The 20,163-nt window shown below is 38.5% G+C and overlaps 1 protein-coding gene across 1 annotated transcript in view; it reads left to right on the top strand.

Moving 5' to 3' along the window:
* The window catches only part of cblb (Cbl proto-oncogene B, E3 ubiquitin protein ligase), an 87,883-nt gene that overhangs the window by 57,192 nt on the left and 10,528 nt on the right, over nt 1-20,163 (top strand). The window contains exons 7-12 of the mRNA XM_067434219.1: nt 5,305-5,442; nt 7,693-7,780; nt 7,877-8,008; nt 11,281-11,472; nt 16,027-16,194; nt 18,186-18,598. Coding sequence (XP_067290320.1) covers nt 5,305-5,442; nt 7,693-7,780; nt 7,877-8,008; nt 11,281-11,472; nt 16,027-16,194; nt 18,186-18,598 — 1,131 coding nt within the window. The remainder of the gene's footprint in view (nt 1-5,304; nt 5,443-7,692; nt 7,781-7,876; nt 8,009-11,280; nt 11,473-16,026; nt 16,195-18,185; nt 18,599-20,163) is intronic.

Genomic DNA, 20,163 nt, shown 5'->3' with positions numbered 1-20,163 from the left:
CATTGAATCTCTGCTCTCGGCCCACCAGGACCCATGTCTGCCCAGTGCCACAGTGCATTGGAAGTTAAATTACCTCGAGAAACCAAGCACTAATGGCTGGAAGTCTAATTTTGAAGAAGGCTATTATAAAGTATGAGGATGATGACGGAGACAAAATGACAAAAAAGTGTTATGAAAGTGGCCTTCTAAACTTAATTTTGTGTGATGAACATGCACAAATTGAAGTCATTATTCACTGAAAACCTTGACATCTGTCCTGTAGGTCTGCATGGCATGTTCATGATGGAAATGGCAATGTCCGATTCATGAACAAATCATTCTTTTGACAAGGTTCTTTTTAATGAACTGCTTGATTCATGAATTGTTTGTTCATGAATTTAATAAATTCAAGTCATCAGTTCAATATTCAGTTTATGAAACACTCTTTCACTTGGTTCTTAAAGGTTAGTTCACCCAAAAATGAAAATTCAGACAGGCCTTCATTGACCCCAATGTCATGAATCGGATTTCAACAAAAATGTCTTAGTGTTCCGAAGATGAACGGAGGTTTTGCGGGTGTCCAACGACGTGAGGGTAAGTAATTAATGACAGAATTTTCATTTTTTGGTGAACTAACCCTTTAATGAATGATCCAGTTCATTAAAACCAATGTATTGGTATTTATTCATGAATCAAATCGATTTAATTCAGTAAACAATAACCCAAATTTTCCTCTTTCTCACACAAAACCGTCGTATGACTTGGGGTGGGCGATATGACAAGAATCTTATATCACCATATGAGTCATTTTATTTAATGATCACACATACATACATACATACATACATACATACATACATACATACATACATACATACATACATACATACATACATACATATACAGTCTTGTTCAAAATAATAGCAGTACAATGTGACTAACCAGAATAATCAAGGTTTTTCGTATATTTTTTTATTGCTACGTGGCAAACAAGTTACCAGTAGGTTCAGTAGATTGTCAGAAAACAAATGAGACCCAGCATTCATGATATGCACGCTCTTAAGGCTGTGCAATTGGGCAATTAGTTGAATTAGTTGAAAGGGGTGTGTTCAAAAAAATAGCAGTGTGGCATTCAATCACTGAGGTCATCAATTTTGTGAAGAAGCAGGTGTGAATCAGGTGGCCCCTATTTAAGGATGAAGCCAACACTTGTTGAACATGCATTTGAAAGCTGAGGAAAATGGGTCGTTCAAGACATTGTTCAGAAGAACAGCGTACTTTGATTAAAAAGTTGATTAGAGAGGGGAAAACCTATAAAGAGGTGCAAAAAATGATAGGCTGTTCAGCTAAAATGATCTCCAATGCCTTAAAATGGAGAGCAAAACCAGAGAGACGTGGAAGAAAACGGAAGACAACCATCAAAATGGATAGAAGAATAACCAGAATGGCAAAGGCTCAGCCAATGATCACCTCCAGGATGATCAAAGACAGTCTGGAGTTACCTGTAAGTACTGTGACAGTTAGAAGACGTCTGTGTGAAGCTAATCTATTTTCAAGAATCCCCCGCAAAGTCCCTCTTTTAAAAAAAGGCATGTGCAGAAGAGATTACAATTTGCCAAAGAACACATCAACTGGCCTAAAGAGAAATGGAGGAACATTTTGTGGACTGATGAGAGTAAAATTGTTCTTTTTGGGTCCAAGGGCCACAGGCAGTTTGAGAGACGACCCCCAATCTCTGAATTCAAGCCACAGTACACAGTGAAGACAGTGAAGCATGGAGGTGCAAGCATCATGATATGGGCATGTTTCTCCTACTATGGTGTTGGGCCTATTTATCGCATACCAGGGATCATGGATCAGTTTGCATATGTTAAAATACTTGAAGAGGTCATGTTGCCCTATGCTGAAGAGGACATGCCCTTGAAATGGTTGTTTCAACAAGACAATGACCCAAAACACACTAGTAAACGGGCAAAGTCTTGGTTCCAAACCAACAAAATTAATGTTATGGAGTGGCCAGCCCAATCTCCAGACCTTTTGAGAACTTGTGGGGTGATATCAAAAATGCTGTTTCTGAAGCAAAACCAAGAAATGTGAATGAATTGTGGAATGTTGTTAAAGAATCATGGAGTGGAATAACAGCTGAGAGGTGCCACAAGTTGGTTGACTCCATGCCACACAGATGTCAAGCAGTTTTAAAAAACTGTGGTCATACAACTAAATATTAGTTTAGTGATTCACAGGATTGCTAAATCCCAGGAAAAAAAAATGTTTGTACAAAATAGTTTTGAGTTTGTACAGTCAAAGGTAGACACTGCAATTTTTTTGAACACACCCCTTTCAACTAATTGCCCAATTGCACAGCCTTAAGAGCGTGCATATCATGAATGCTGGGTTTCATTTGTTTTCTGACAATCTACTGAACCTACTGGTAACTTGTTTGCCACGTAGCAATAAAAAATATACTAAAAACCTTGATTATTCTGGTTAGTCACATTGTACTGCTATTATTTTGAACAAGACTGTATATATTTATATATACATACATATATATTATATATATATATATATATATTATATATATATATATATATATATATATATATATATATATATATATATACATATATAATATATCATAAAGCTTACTATAGACAAATAAACTACAAAATAGCAAAGAAAACAAACTACAATAAAACAAAAACAATTGAAATACACCTAACATAAAAACAAGCACTAGAAATGCTACATAAAATGTATAAACTTATCAAATGTATATAAAAAAAATGCATAGTCTTTACTCAATACATTAAATATGCATTTATTTTTAATAAAATTACAAAAGTAATTGTCAAGAGCAATGAGATATTTTCTCTTTGTTGTTGTTTTATTAGCATTGATAATGACAGCAGGTACATTTGGATCACTCCACGGATCCAATATACTATTACTTGTGTGTTCTTTCTCAATTTCGCAGTTCTTTCTCAACTATTTACAGACACTTAAGACATAAATGACTCCGTTTACTTGCAAAACATGTCATTTTGACACATAGGCATTTGTATTTAGCCATTCCAGCACAATTAGGCGGCAAAAAGCACAAAAACAAATTTGCCTCTCTCAGAGAGCGCCCACATATACTTAAATGAGTTGACTTTCGTGACCGCACAGCAACGTCACATGAGCGTAAACACGATCTCTAGCGCTTGACACATTTCTACAAGTTAATTGTGTCTACCAGTGTATCGCCCACCCCTAGCATGATTCTAAGTCAAATGGACCACTTTTATGATACTTAAAGGGTAATTTTTATGAATATTTCCAACCTCAAAGCTTCAGTCTCCAATCATTCTAATAGCATTTTTATTTTTTTGTCAAAACTGAATTGACTAAAACGAGCATTTTAGACTATAATCTGTCCTAGGACAGATGGTGGGGCTCAGCTGTGCTTCAAAGCTGATTTTAGAGTAAATATTGACATCAAATAAGTAAAATAAAAAAATATTGAATCCATTTTTCAGTGTTGGTATTGTTACTGAGTTTTGCTTATCCTCTAAATAAAAAGGTGTCAAAAGGCAAATAATAAATAATGCTAATAGTAAATTATGAATAAGAAAAGACACTTTCAGTAAAAATTACTGTAGCAAGTATAATATTAAACAAATGAGACATGACAGAGTTGAGTTGGAAGTAGACCTATAGAGAGTTAACAAGAGTGTAAGACCATACAATGTTTCCCCCGTGCGTGAAAAGAGCTGTGTCCAGTGTGAAAGCAGCACAGTGGAGCATTATGGGATTAATCACATTTAACACAGAGAGCTCCATTCATCCATAGCAGCTGCATTAGAAATAACTCTAATGTAATTCAGAAATCCTGCAACAATCCCTTACATCAGGCCATGACCTTTCCGTGTGATGAGTCAGTGTGTGTGTGGTCTTATGTCTCAAAATAGTGGCTCAAACATGTCAAAACATCACTGTTGCATTTACCACATCAGATGTTCTTATTCTGGCCTTTCTAACCTTTGTCTGATCCGTTTTATATGCGTAGATGTTCATTTTGTGACATCACATTAATAAAGCATTATGAATTGCAAATCGAATTCTGTGCACCAGCATTCAAGACACTTTGTAGAAACTTTTCCACCTCCTGCTGAGAAATGTCAACCTGTTCTCCATCCATTCCTCCGTCAGCCAAAGTTTTTTCTTTTTTTCCAGCCTCAGTGCCAGCCTGTGACACCCTGCCGCTGTGGGATATTGAATGGAAAGGTTCAGTCTGGTACCAGCTAGTCTCTTAATCCTGGCTGAATTTGTTGTTCAGCAGTTGCATAACTAAAAGACGTATTTGAATAACTCCAAAAATGTGCTTTTCGTTTCCTTTTCCTCTTACATTTCTCGGTAAAGGGGCAGGCAGAAGTAAACGTTATCTTTGGTTCGGTTTTTCTTTCTAGTGTATGTCAAAGCCTTCGGTTATTTCATAATCGCTGTAATGATATCAAAACTGTTATGAACTGGTATTATTTTCAGTTTCTACACAAATATATATCTTTAATGTAATTAACATTTAATCAACACATTTAGTTTAAAGGGTTAGTTCACCCAAAAATGAAATGTATATCATTAATGACTCGCCCTAATGTCGTTCCTCACCTGTAAGACCTCCGTTCATCTTCAGAACACAGTTTAAGATATTTAATATTTAGTACGAGAGATTCTGTCTCTCATTGAAAACATATGCACAGTATACTGTCATCAGTATGTGACATCAGTTAGTTCGAAAATACATTTTTGTCCCAAAATAACAAAAACTACGACTTTATTCAGCATTGTCTTCTCTTCCGGGTTTGTTTTCAATCCTCAAACAAAGATTCGAACGGTTGAATCAGTGGATTGATTCTTGATTCGGATCGCCAATGTCATGTGATTGCAGCAGTTTGACACACGATATGAATCATGAATCAATACGGTGATTCATGACCGTTGATGTTGAAAAATGATGTTTTTATTCCCTTTCTGGAAAGGGACAGTATAGTGTGCATACATGGAGAGACAGAATCTCACAGACTAAATTTAAAATGTCTTTAGTCATTAATGACATACATTTCATTTTTGGGTGAACTAACCCTTTAACATAATCAACCTAAGCTCAAGACCACGCCAACAACCTCAACGAACGTTGCCTGGAATCCAACCGACAAACATGAACTATGCTAGCCAATATATGTTTAAACATGGCCTACCGTCACCTGCATTGTCCCTCGCGACAGAAGCATGCCAGAAATGCTTTCCAGTTTGTAATAATTCTTTCTCTCACCCTGTCCCCAGCTACATCTTCAGGCTGAGTTGTACGCGGTTAGGCCAGTGGGCCATCGGCTACGTCACCAGTGACGGGAACATCCTGCAGACCATCCCACATAACAAGCCGCTGTTCCAGGCGCTCATCGACGGATGCAGAGAAGGCTTGTGAGTACCTCAGACAGCACAAACTATTAAATAAACGTCAGAGCTTTGGCCTAATGCTTGGTGCAAGTAGAGCCATGCTGCTCATGTGGGCGTTTTGAGTTCAAGTTCCTGTCCTAACCTCCAACTATTAATCTAAACCATTCAGCTCTACTTAACGCCCACTATCTCAGCCCAGTCACTTGCATCACTCTTGTCCTCTTTCAGTCGATGGTACATTGACATATTTGATCTTTCTTTGGTTGAAAGTCTAGACAGTGGGACTGAAGATGGTCGAGTTATAATGTCACTATATGAATAGGTCTGAGCTCATAAATATTGTTTGCATCAGTTTGCTGTCATTCTAGTTTTACGGTTGATCAGATATTTTCACATTACCTTTTAATACATCCAACTTTATCTCTTTGCAAACAGTACAGTGTAAAGAAATATGGTCACAAAAGGTAATTAAAGTTGGATAAATATGTCCAACATAATCCACATACATAAAGTATACTCACATAAGGCGAGACATACTACAGTATATGGCATATCTCACCTGCTTGATTGATCACTAAATGTAAACTATATTAAGATATAATAAATACTAACAACATGCTTTTCTTTGAAATCCTGTTTTCATTCTGAGAAGCACTATAGAAATTTGAATTGACCTCAAGGGCTAAAAAATATATAACTGCATATGTTTTCAATCTTTATAACTTTATAACTAATTTCAACTAAATTCCCTTTATCAGTAATTAAGCTCAAAATGGTCAAAAAGTGCAACTAAAAACAAAATAAACCATCAGTTTTTATGGCTTATCACCACTTTTTTCATTGAATCATCTTTTAAAAAACTTATAAAGAAACACACACGTTTGTTTTTGTGAAATGTGGGGACATTCCATAGGCGTAATAGTTTTATACCGTACAAACCGTACTTTCTATCCCCCTACACGTCCCCTAAACCTACCCATCACAGGAAACATACTGCATTTTTACTTTCTCAAAAAAACTCATCATGTATGATTTATGAGCATTTTGAAAAATGAGGACATCGATAATGTCCTCATATTTCACCCTCTCCTTGTAATACCTGTCATACCCATGTCAATTATACACATTTGTGTCCTGATATTTCACACACGCACGCACACACAATCAAATGAGATTCAAAAATGAAAGCAGTAAAAAAAAAGAAAATTACTTAAATCAAATAATTTATTAAAATCAGTGGAGCATTGTTTATCTATTTCATACTTCAGCTACGTAAATAAATATGTGTAATTATTGCCTGCGTATGAGCAGTACATATTTGAATATTAACTGACTAAGTTTGATTGAGTGGGACAAAGATAGGGTTCTGGCGCCCGTGTGTCCAGATCTACTCATTTTGTCCCATTTTCCTGGAATCAACTCCCGTAGTTGTTCTGTGAAGCATCCTATCAGCTCAATATGTTCTGGAAAGCTGGCAGTATGTCTTGTAAACACACACACACACACAAACACACGTGCACACACACACACACACACTCTCCCTCTTACTCTTCGTTGGCAGGTGTCTTACTAGCATGTCTGTTTGAGGTGTCATTTACAGGTTTTAGCTGCATGTATCTGTCACTGATGCTGTGTCAGCTGTCTCTAAACCACATCACACACTTGGCTTGTGGCTCTGTCTGCCCGGCCTAGCGCCACATGCCAATCTCACACCATCTGAGCTGTACCATGTCCGCCTATTTATTTCAGTTAACGAATCCGATGTGCTTGCATAACTCTTGTTTCTGGTAAAAGAACTTCACACAAAAGGAACACAGTCATTGTTAATAAACGCGTGCCTATCACTAGGCAGTGGCACACACAATAAACTCATTTCTAAAGAAGCTAAAGAAGCTGCCATTGTGAAATCTAGGTGCATTTTGTAGAATTTATTTAATTTTGTTATGCTTTCAGCCATCAATAACTGCGATCAGTTTCATTTAAAACGTTTTGCAGAATTCTCTCCCTTATAATCAGCCCAGAAAATGCAGAAAAAAGTCTGCAGATGTTGTCTGGTGTCTCTCTCTCTCTCTGGTCTCTCTCTCTCATCTGATTGCCCCAGCCGAGAGGTTTGATCCCTGCTGTAAGTGCAGCGATTCAGACATTGGCTGTGATTGGATGGGCTGTGGAGCTGGCCCAGTTTCACAGCACTGCTAATAGAGATGCCACAGAGCCAGTCGCAGAGCAAGTCTCTTAACCTCATACTCTTTTTGCTGTCTTTCTCTCCATCTGTAGTTATCTGTTTCCAGATGGGCGCAGTTATAACCCAGATCTCACTGGCCTGTGTGAACCCACCCCACATGACCACATTAAGGTCACACAGGTTAGTAACGGATGCACTTTTGAGTTGGCTAAATGTCAGATATTTTTTTTTCATCCTAGTCATCTTTTTCCCCCTCTCTTTTTTCGCTCTTTTCAGGAACAGTACGAGTTGTACTGTGAAATGGGCTCTACATTTCAGCTGTGTAAGATCTGCGCTGAAAACGATAAAGATGTAAAGATTGAGCCATGTGGTCACCTCATGTGTACTTCCTGTTTGACATCATGGCAGGTATGTATCGCAGGTGTTTTTATCATTTACACTAGTGTTTCATTTAGCTACTCTCAATGGCTGGACGGGAGAATTCTGCTAAAGCTAATTTCATACCTATGATTTTTATGTATTGTAAATAAACAATAAATAATATTTTCACACATGCATAATTTGACCGAATTACAGCTTGATTTACAAACAATGCACAAAAAAATTATAATTACCTTGATATTAGCTTTATCTTGAGGTTTCTGTGTACATTGCTTCTCATATTTCATCTAAAACATGCTCTTTTTTCATGAATGTATTGAAAGGTTTTTATTTCAAACTCTTTTATTTGTAATCATTTATTTTATTTTTTATGTTTTATATTGATAAAATGTGTGATTAAAAAGTTTCAAGACAAATAAGAGGAAAAAGTTGTTATATTAGCCATATTATAATATACCATTAATTATCTTTATTATATTAACATTACATTAAAACAAAGCCCTTGAAGTGGAACACCCATAAACGCTATATCTGAATATATACATAAACGTGTATATGATACACACGTGTGCCACCACCACACAGCTGCAGCTTTTCACACAGCTGTGCTCATGCACAAAATAAATGTGTCTTATTTGCATGCAGTATGGTGAAACGCTTTGCATCACATGTAAACGCTTCAGTGACGCCCAGTACTCAGCTAATGGATCTAGTTAAAAGTGCTTTAATGGCTAGCTATGACCTGAATACTGAGTGTCATCAAGGCTCAGTGGAAAACGAACAGCAGGTAATCTGTCTTTCCATCGCCCTTGCGTTTGTCCCAATCACAAATGCAAAGGGGCATGACAGCAGACAGGTGAAGGAAAGGCAGATAGGGTAGGAAATGTGTCCTCTATGGTTGCATTTATCTTCTGTGTGTGTTTGTGTGTGTTTGTGTGTGTTTGTGTGTGTTTGTGTGTGTGTGTGTGTGTGTGTGTGTGTGTGTGTGTGTGTGTGTGTGTGTGTGCGCGTGTGACCTGGTAATCCCTACGTTATGGGGACAAAATGTCCCCACAAAGATGGCAATATCTGAAATCCTTGTTCTTGTGGGGACATTTTTAGGTCCCCATGAGGAAAACATCTTATAAATCACACAGGAGTTTTTTTGAGAAAGTAAAAATGCAGAATGTTTCCTGTGATGGGAAGGTTTAGGGGCAGTGTGTGTGTGTGTGATGGGAAGGTTTAGGGGTAGGGGCAGTGTAGTGGGATAGGATGTACAGTTTGTACAGTATGAAATCCATTACGCCTATGGAAAGTCCCCATAAAACATGGAAACACGACGTGTGTGTGTGTGTGTGTGTGTGTGTGTGTGTGTGTGTCAGTGTATGATTGTGATTGAGGATGTTTACGTGGGTGACGTTAGAGGGATGTTACACATTTGGGGTGAAGTGTGTATGTGTTTACATTTTACCAGAAATTTTCAGATCGGGTGTTGTCCGAGCATCAGAGCTTCTCTTACGATAAACAGATTATTTTGGGCCAGCTAAACTCGGACGCCTCAGCCAGATGCATGCTACGAGGGTTTAGTTTTTTTCCTCTTTGTAATGGAAACTTCACTCGCTCATGCTGATGTGAGCATAATTCCTGATTCGAGTCTTGGTGCTCATGTGAGCCAAGCAGGTTTGAGTCTGGCCAGAAACATGCCCTTGATTTTATTCCCTGTTTCTCTCTCCAATAATAGCAAATCATTTTTCAATATATCACTAGAAAATTTAGGGAGAAGCAGTACTTTTGTAGTGTTTTGCGATTTTTGTTTTGGCACAGTGGTTTTCCCTCTGCTACACATGGATCTGCTGAGGCTAAATCTCAGATTTGTGATCATTGACCGTGAACCTTTACTGCATGACCATGGAAGTGAAGCGCTCAAGCTAATTGAATTCAGAAGAGCACTTCATCAGAACAATACAGTGGCACCCAAATATTATTTGGCCACTTAAAAATGCATGCATGTCACTGCCTTAAATAATAAAATGTCAAACCAATGTGCCCTTTATTTTAAAAGAAAGATTGCACAAGCTTACAATTTTCAAGCATATTTCACATTTTTATTTTATTTTTATATTATAAAACAGTAGACACACTGCTCAAAATTAACATTTAAAGTATTCAAAAACTTTCTGTTAGTGAAATGTTGGAACATTTTTGCAGTTGTTGTGCTGCTTAATTTTTGGATCCAAGTGTTTGCTTTTTCCATATTTTAGTGTGTGAATGTATGAAGAAGGATGTCATCTTTCCTTCAGAGCAGGATTGTTGTCACTGAGCGCACATCGTTGCAACACATCTAAAATGACATTAAAGGTCCTCATCTGTGGTCCATCACGAGCCCATTCTTCAACAACAATATGAGAGTTTGTGCGGCTTTTCAAATCTCCTCTGCTGTTGTTCACCCTCTCGTTTTTTTTAACCTGTCACCTGCCTATAGAAAAACCTGAGCATTAAATAAACCATTCAACCTGTCGAGAGCGTAGAGAAGTGTTGCAGGCAGAGAGATTGATATTCATTGCTATTTTTCTGGTAAGTTTACGAACACACAGCAGTGTATTGAAGGTGACCATCCCTTTAGAAATCTTTTCTCATTTAATAGCCTTGTTTAATGCGGAGTCAGTTGGGGTGTGTTTCTCTCTCTCAGTTTAAGGGCTCTAATTAGGATTAGATTTCAAACAACGCTTTGATGTCTTTCCGCGTGACCCCTCGACCAGATGGCAGCCATGATCATCTTTTGTTCTTGTAAATATCGACACACTTTGATTCTCAGAGTTCAATGGAGGAAATGAAAGATGATTGCTGTTCGTTTTGCCATGTGTAAGCGGTCTCCAGGCCGTACGGATCCGCGCGACATGGAGGAGTGTCCTGCGTGTGTGTCTGTCTTGCTTTGCTTGAAAAAGAGAAATTGGTTATCCGGCCCGAGGGGGTAGCATGTGCGTTCCAGCTGTTTGTAATCAAACATGGCTCTTCAGATCCTGCCAGTAAAGAGTTTCCTCATGGCCGAGGCATATTTCCACAACAATCTGTCAGTGTTTACAGTGCTATACAAATAAGCAGACCAGAACCGTTAGGTTGATATCAGCGACGGTTACTACACCATGCTCGTGTCAGGTTTGAGTACGAGGCGGTTTTCTGGACTTCTACAAGTGTTGGAGAGTGCACGTTACGTGTGTGTGTGTGTGTGTGTGTGTGTGTGTGTGTGTGTGTGTGTGTGTGTGTGTGCGCGCACTAGTGTTTTAAAGTTCACTCAGTGTGTCCTCGACTCTTTTCTGCAGGATTCTGACGGTCAGGGTTGCCCGTTCTGTCGCTGTGAGATCAAGGGGACCGAGCCCATCATTGTGGATCCGTTTGACCCACGCAATGAAGGGGCCAAGTGCTTCTTCCTGGACCACTTCAACTCCCCGATGCTGGACCTGGATGACGATGATGACCGAGAGGAATCATTGGTCATAGACCACATCAAGAAGGTACAACATCTTTGAGATTCCCCGCAGGATATCGTAATTGATCCTAATTACTTAGAGTACCATTCAAAAGTTTGGGGTCGGTAAGATTTTGTTATTTTTTAGTTTTATTTAAATATTTTTATATGTAGTCTCTTAAGCTCACCAAGGCTCACCAATATATATTTTTATAATGGAAAGCAAAGTTTCATTTTCAGCATCATTACTCCTTCAGGAATCATTCTAATATGCCGATTTGGTGATCAAGAAACATCCAGAAATGTTGAAAACAGTTGTTCTGCTTAATATTTTTGTGGAAACTGTGACTTTATCAGGATTTTTTTAAACATATATTTTGAAAAAGGTTTTATAACTTACTGTCACTTTTGATCAATTTAATGTGCTCTAGCTGAATAAATGCATTACTTTCTTACTGACCCCTAACTTTTGAATGGTAGTGTATATGTGCTAAATATGAATTCATATTGATTATGTACATTTAAAGGAACTGTATGTAAGAAATGTATTTCAATGAATCATAAAATGGCCCTCATATGTCACGAGACATTAAGAAATCATGTTATTTTCAAATACTTATATCACTGTCAACAGTAGTCCGGCCAGGATATTGTCATTTAAAAGTTGTTGTTGCAGCCCTCAACTGATGTTGATGTAGACATGTTGTGGTATGGCCTGAAGCTCCGCCCTCCACCTATCGACCAATCACGAAATCAGTAGTGTTTGGGCATCCAGAGGGATTTTAAAGTGATTGCAGTACCAGTTTTGGCCACAACCTTACAAACACTTCCTTTAAAAGCACAGTATGCAAGATTTTTGGACTAAAATATAATTTTGCTTACTTGATTACTTATATTATCCTAAATGTTTAAATCCAGAGAAATAAGCACTTTTAATCATATATGTCGCCTATTAATATCATCATGTCGCTTTGCCGTTGATATCTGGTTTTGTTTTGTAGAAACCATAGAAACACTTATATTTATTAGACAGGTGAGCTACTGTTTGGATATATTCATTGACAGAAAATGAATCATTGTTAAATAGCTCAACACAGTTAGTCTTATTGTTATAAATCTCGTTTTGTGCCATGCCTAAAATTGATCTAGTTTACTGCAGTCTGCAACAAGTGTGCCATAGTAGCCACTGAGCGAACGCAGAGTAGCATTATAAAAACAGTCAACACACTCAAATGTGGCGGATATGATAAAACAGTGCTGTGTTACCCCACATGAGCGGAAGAAGTAGAAGCGCTCGTCTGTGGTATGATAAAAGCTTTTGCTCTCGAGCCGTGTCTTGCTGGTCTCTCTGGTTGAGTTTATTTTGTGGGTTTTTCTCGTCTCCCGTCGGATTCTTTTCCACCGGCTGTAGAGGTGAAGAGAACAACTCCCATGATTCCACGAAATAAAGGCGTCATCAAGCTACGCCTTTGTTTTGAATACGCGACCTCTAGTGGCCAAAATTACACATTGTGCCGTTAATATTTTTTCATGATCTTAGTTATTCACTAGGGTATATGTTATTAAAACGATTTAAAAAAATTGACCATGTAATATTTTAACCAAATTTATCAACTCTTTTATCAGTTTTTCAACTCTGACAATGTCTGATGTAACCAAGCCCTTACATTTTTCAATCCTTCCCACCCATTCTGCCACTTTTCATGACCCAGTCCTTTCATGATGGATAAAATCACATCCAGACCTACTTTTTTCCCCCACTCTGGAATACATGTCAAACGCATTTCATGTTGACTTCTAAGTCAAATCACTGTCTGTTATCACATGTTTACAAGTATTTGGACGTTTGTTTCTGCCTAAACCTGTTCATTCAAGACTTCATTCATCACTGTTGTCAATCCACGAGCAATCTTCTTTTTTTCTAGTGGTTTTAATCTCATTCTTCACTGGACTTCAAAGAGACCAATATCTTGCTTTTATATAGGTGCAAGAGCCTCCTGCGCTTCACCAGCATAAATGTCAGCCTTTTTTATTAAAAAAGAAACCTGTTGGAACCTGCCTCACGAGGACACAATCTCCACAGCTCCACTGAGTGGATTCATTAAATGGTATAGCTTGGAGGGTAGTAGAGGGCACCTTGTGGCAGGAATGTTTTTAAATAGAAATGCGAGATATTCGTTTTTCTCTCTCCCCCCATAATGCTCTTGCAAGAGAACTTGTAGATGATATTGGCTTCCTAGTGAGTGAGAACTTGTTAGTTCGAAGAGTAGTTCACAAAGAGCATGTTATTCACCTTTTGATTTCCTATATCGTTTTTTTAAGCAAATTTAATTAGCGGCGCTTTCCCCCTGTATAAATTTATTCGATGCACCACAAACAAAAGCTGTCCAGCTGCAATTGCTCAGTTCATGGATATGCTAATGAGACTATTATTTGATTAGGAAGTTGAAAACCCTAACCTGCCCGAAGCAATTCATTGAGGTAATAGGCCATTAGGATAACTTTGTATGCAATCGTGATGATGTGTAATAATGAGTTTGTCATTTTTCTTCTCTTTGTAGTGCTTTAGTGTTTGCTGCAAGCTTTTTTTTAATCTCAACCAAGACAAAGACCTGTGCAACATCAAGAGTTTCTGTATATAATTTGATTTCAGATTTTCAAAAAATGAGTGTGCTGATTTTAGGATGTTGTGGATTATTGCCAGGTTGTTGCTACTGTATGTGGTCACTAAGGCGCTCTAAATGCTTTTATCTGGTTGCTTGGTGGTTGCAAGGGGATTTCCTGATAGGTGAGGGCCAGGAACCTGCTGTGGTAGGGGTCAACAATCTTCTAAAAAGACCTCAAGATGGTTTAAAATGATTTTAAATGAGACAAAACAAGCTTGAAATAAGCCAAAGCATCAAAATCAATTTGCAGCATATTTCTTATTTTAATTTATTCCCTCAAAAACTGTATTTTTACGTATTAAAAATGTGATTGACCCAGAAAAATCATGGACATTAATATAATGAATTTACATTTCTCTAACTATATCAAGCTCCAAAAATTTTATTGGGTAGAAACTGCTGTTGGAGTAAAACACTTATTTATTTATTTTTATTATTTATTTATTTATTTATTTTAAATCCCCATGATTACAAATGAAAGTCATGTACATTTATTGGCAATAAAAAAGTATAAACCCTGACGAACATGTTCTGAAACTGTGGAATTAAATTATTTTTCTTAACACTTTACGGTAAGGTCTCATGAAAGTACTTAATTTTACAGTGTCATTGTTACATGTATTACTATAATATTAACCATAAATAATGCATAATTACATGAAGCTAATCATAAACCAAACCAGACCCTAACCCTATAGTAAGTACATGTAGTTACTTAATATTACTCTGTAGTTAAATATATAATTACAGTGTAACAAAGACACCTTAAAATAGTGTAACCAGTCTCATTTGTTAACATTAGTTATTTTCCAAGTCCTTTAGAGTTAAACAGTTGAGTTTCACCGTTTTTGAATCCATTCAGCCGATCTCTGTATCTGGCGGTAGCACTTTTAGCTTAGCTTAGCATACATCATTGAATTGGATTAGACCATTAGCATTGCTCAAAAATTACCAAAGACTTTCACTATATTTTCATTTTTAAAACTTTTTTTTTTTTTAGACCGATATAGCTAGGAACTATTTTCTGCGTAATATCACCGTGCCACTGCACCCATAGAATGGCAGCAAAGTTTCCTGATTATTACACAGGAATGAGAGAATAGTAATCAGTCTAAAAATTGCTCTTTTTCCGTTGGTCTTGAAACACGATGTAACTACAGAATAGTCAAGTTTTAAATAGGAAAAATATTATATTTTTAAAAAAAAAGTCTTTGGTAATTTTTGAGCACGATGCTAATGGTCTAATCCGATTCAATGATGTATGCTAAGCTATGCTAAAAGTGCTACCGCCAGATACAGAGATCGGCTGAATGGTTTCAAAAACGGTAACACTCAACTGTTTAACTCTAAGGGACTTGGAAAATAAGTCTATTTAAAAAAAAAAGTGGAGTGTTCCTTTAATGTATTGACTAACATGAACTAACAATAAACAGTGCATGTATGCAGTACTAATCTTATGACAGATCCAGCTGTTCATTATTTGTTCTTGTTTGTTCACCGTGCTTTAACTCATGTTAACAAATATAACATTTGATTTAAATTTCAAAATGTACTAATATATTAAGATTAATAAATGCTGTAGAAGTGCAGTACATTTTTAGTTTATGGTGACTAAAGTAGTTAACTAATGAAACCTCGCTGTGAAGTGTTACCTTTTTTTAAAAATATTTAAACATTTATTTTTTACTTTATGTAAAGTCATTACAGCAGAAGTACCAGAAATATCTTTTTTGGGTAAAAATGCTGTGAACACTGATTAAGGCAGTTATTCTTGATTATTTTTTTCATCCCTTTTATTGCTTTGAAAGTAAAAGCAAAGTGCATGATGCACTAAACTGTGAGCCCTATTTGATCAATAATAAAAAACGCTGCTTTGCAAACACTAGTAAATATGTCATAAATCACCTTCAGTGTTTCTCTCTTTCTTTGCATAGTCCATGGAGATCCAGAACTCGCCGATAATGTCTCCGAACTCATCCCCTGTGTGTGAACGACGGAAAGCCGCTGCTGATCACATGGGCCCGCACTTGAACATTCCTCCCGTACCGCCCCGCCTTGATCTCATCCGTTCTCCCGCTCCCAGCCCCACAGGCTCTCCCAAGGTATCTTATTGATCAAGATAAATATTTACAGTCATGTGAAAATGTTAGAACACCTTATTGAATTCCATGGTTTTCTGTATCAAGACATAATTAAAATAAATAAATCTGGTCCTTGGCAGGTCTTAATTTGGAAAATAAATCCTCAGATGAACAACACCACATGACATATCACACCGTGTCATTATTTATTTAGCAAAAATAAAGCCAACATTGAAAAAGCCATGTGTCAAATCAAATCAGATCACCTTTATTTGTATAGCGCTTTTGACAAGTCCAATTGTTTCAAAGCTGCTTCACGGTATTAACAGGAAGATAATGCAACAGAACAGAATTTGATTCGGCTGTACAGCTGCTCTGGTGAAAACGGTGATGTTATCCAGCTCATTTCAATTATCATAGTGTCATGTGTGACAAAGTTAGGACACCCTGACTGTTAAAATAGGAATTAAGAGGGTAATGATGGTCCGACACTGATAATCAAATGTCTTTGATTAACTGATCACCAGCAAGTGTGATCTCCTCTATAAAAACACAAGGTTTGGCTGGTCTGGACCATTCAGGTTTGTTAACACGATGCCAAGGAGGAAAGACATCAGCAATGACCTTAGACAAGCAATTGTTGCTGCCATCAATCTGCGAAGGGTTACAAGGCCATTTCCAAACCATAAATGTTAAAGTTCATGACAGTAGAATTAAAAATAGATGGGTCAAATTTTTTGGAGGGGTTGCCAGGAGAAATCCTCTTCTTTCAAAAAAAAAAAAAAAATGGCAGCACGCCTTAGGTCTTTAAAGTTGCATCTGAACTAACCATAAGCATTCTAGAACAGTGTCCTTTGGACAGACAAGACCAAAGTGGAGATACTTGGCCATAATGCAAAGCCAAGTTTGGTTAAATCCAAAAGAGCATATCAGCCCAAACGCCTCATACAAAAAGTCAAGCATGCTGGTAGAGGGCTTGTTTTGTAGCCACAGGCCCTGGGAACCTCACTGAGTCGACCATGAACTCCTCTCTATACCAAAGTATTCTAGAGTCAAATTTGAGACCATCTGTCCGACAGCTACAGCCTGGCTAAATATGGATCATGCAACTGGACAATGATCTGAAGATCACCAGCAAATCTACAATAGAATGGCTGAAAAAGAAATAGCCCAGTTGAAGTCCAGGCCTCATCCTGACTGAAATGCTGTGACAAGAGTGTACATATTCCACAAACCTCAACAAACTGTAGTAATGTTGTAAAGAGTGGACCAAAATTCCTCCAGAATGATGTGAGACTGTAGCCTGACAAGCCAGACCCACATCAAGATGTTTGGTCTGGAAACTCACCATTGACAGCTCAATCCGAGGGGCGGGATAAACGGTTGTCTTTCAAACTCCCTCTGCACGCGATAGGATAGCGCTACAACCAACCAGAGCAACGAAGGTGAAACAGAGCTCATTGATAGATTAAACATTCACCGTATCCGGACGGTTAAACTCCGAACACATCTTCCCTTTTTAAGAATGACTTCAGTGCCGCTCTTTGTTCTTTTCTCAGAGAAAAGCTTAACTCCAAGTCTTCCAGAGTCGCGGTTAAAGTTGATTCGAAAGACCGCCGCCATTCGCCAGTTTCTGTGTTTACTAGAAGAACGCAAACGCAACTTAGCCGTTGTCATTATGGCCCCACCCGCCGACTCTATACACGACGTTATTGGCCCGTCCAGATTGTGAAGAATACAGCTCAGAAGGGTATTGAGAGTTCCTAGACGACACTTGCGGGCAGATTAAATTTGCTGCTGCTAGGGTGCGTCTAGATCTCTAGACTAGTGAGACTGTTAAATCATGCAGAAAATGATTACTTCAGGTTACTTCTGCTAAAAGTGCATCTACAGGCGATTGAATGATGGGGTGTCCTAACTTTGTCACCCATGGTTTTTCCATCTTGACTTTTTGTCTTTAACATTTTCATATGACTGTTGATCCTCAATTTAATTTGAGTTTTTTTTTGTAGTCATCTCCAGGTATGTCCAGAAAACAGGACAAGCCCCTCCCTGCCCCCCCACCCCCACAGAGAGACCCCCCTCCTCCTCCTCCACCAGAGCGCCCACCTCATATCCCTCAAGAAGGCCGGGCCGCCTGGCTCGTCACCCCGTCGTCTGGCCTCCCCAGGGACCCTAGAGCGCCCCTGGAGGCCTGGAGTCCCAAAGACAGCGCTGCTCTGTCAGACTGCAGGACGTCTGCTGCGGACCGTTCCCCCAAACTCGCCCACGCCGCCCCTGCACACCTCAACGGGAGACCCCTGAGCTGCTCCGGTGCAGATTTGGGGTTGAACCGGACTGGACACAGACTGAATGCCCAGTCCGACTGTAGTAAGGTGAGGAACGTGCACACATTCCTTCTGGATCATGCGGATCACCTTCACACGTGCAACTTTTTATATTAGGGCTGGAATGTCCTTCTTTGATAAGCAGAGTCAAGAACATGAGATAAGAGCAGAATATGACTGGACGTTGTGTTCGAAATCACCTAGAACCCTCTGTACTCATTCACAAGCCCTTACATGCCTATTTTAAGCCATAAATATTCACTTTTTGCTCATGGCTGTTACTAAGCAACAGTGACGATATTCGCATTAAAGCAGGGCTGTGAAATTTGGCTGTGTAGTGCTTGTCTTTGGCCCTGGCATTAAAGAAGGAGGTATTTAAAACGCATTCAGCACCTTTCATTATTACAGCAGTTGCCCTGCCACCCGACATCTGTTTTTGCATATATCTAATCTGGGTTAGTGCATCAGAATGCAGAATACACACACGCATATTCGTGGCTCGCCTTTGGAGTTTATAGATTATGCATTAAATAAGCATGTTCTGCACAAGGGGATTGAGAGAGTGAAATATTTGGTTGCAAAGCTGCAGCGGGTCTCTCATTAAAGCTCTTTTGGAAACTAAGAACTTTAATGTTGTCTGGGTTGTTTGAAGTGCATGTGGATTTAAAAAAAAAAAATCTTTTTGTTCTACTAAAGGTTTGCAACATGCAATTATATGTAACCACCAATGGACTGTAAACCCCCCTTCACTCTGGTTGGCATGTCAGTGTATGGATTGGTTTAGTGTCACAGTGTGGGCACAGAGAGTTTGGCCCTGTTCTCCTGTCACAAACCCACACAGCTCAGTTCAGCCCACCGCCTGCAGGCCACAGAAAGTGTGCAGCAGCATCACATGCTGCTCTTGATCAGTGAAATAAACGAGTCAGACATCATGTGAGGTCTAGGAGATCCTTCGAGTTTAGTCAAGACACATTAACAGGATGATATGTGTGAAAATACTTTTAATGTTCTCTCTCTCTCTCTTCCCCTCTCTCTTTCACAATCCTTTTTATCTATAATCCGTTCATCCATCCATTAAGCTGTTCATCAGTCCTTTCCATCCATCCATCCATATTTTTCTTTCTTTCCTCCATCCATCCACACACACACCCACCCATCCATCCACACACACACCCATCCATCCATCCATCCATCCATCCATCCATCCATCCATCATCCATCCATCCATCCAGCCATACATCCATCCATTTCTTTCTTTCTTTCATCCATCCATCATCCATCCATTCATTTCTTTCTTTCATCCATCCATCTACACATCCATCCATCCATCCATCCATCCATCCATCCATCCATCCATCCATCCATCCATCCATCCATCCATCCATCCATCCACCCATCCACACACCCATCCTTCCATACACCCATCCTTCCATACACCCACCCATCCACACACCCCATCCACACACCCATCCACACATCCATCCATCCATCCATCACAAATAATCTAACAACTATTATGGATATCATCTGTATCTATATGTCAGGTTAATTATTGAGCACTACATCCATAAATTAGTTATCATAAATAGCTTTGTTTTTTTTTTACATTGCATGTTTGTGTGCATGTGTTTTCTCTGCAGTCCTTTTATCAACGGCCTGTTAC

The sequence above is a fragment of the Pseudorasbora parva genome, chromosome 23 (genome assembly GCF_024679245.1).
Source record: "Pseudorasbora parva isolate DD20220531a chromosome 23, ASM2467924v1, whole genome shotgun sequence".
Taxonomy (NCBI): Eukaryota; Metazoa; Chordata; class Actinopteri; order Cypriniformes; family Gobionidae; genus Pseudorasbora; species Pseudorasbora parva.
Note: the sequence above shows the minus strand (reverse complement) of the source record. Positions and strands in the feature narration are given on the sequence as shown.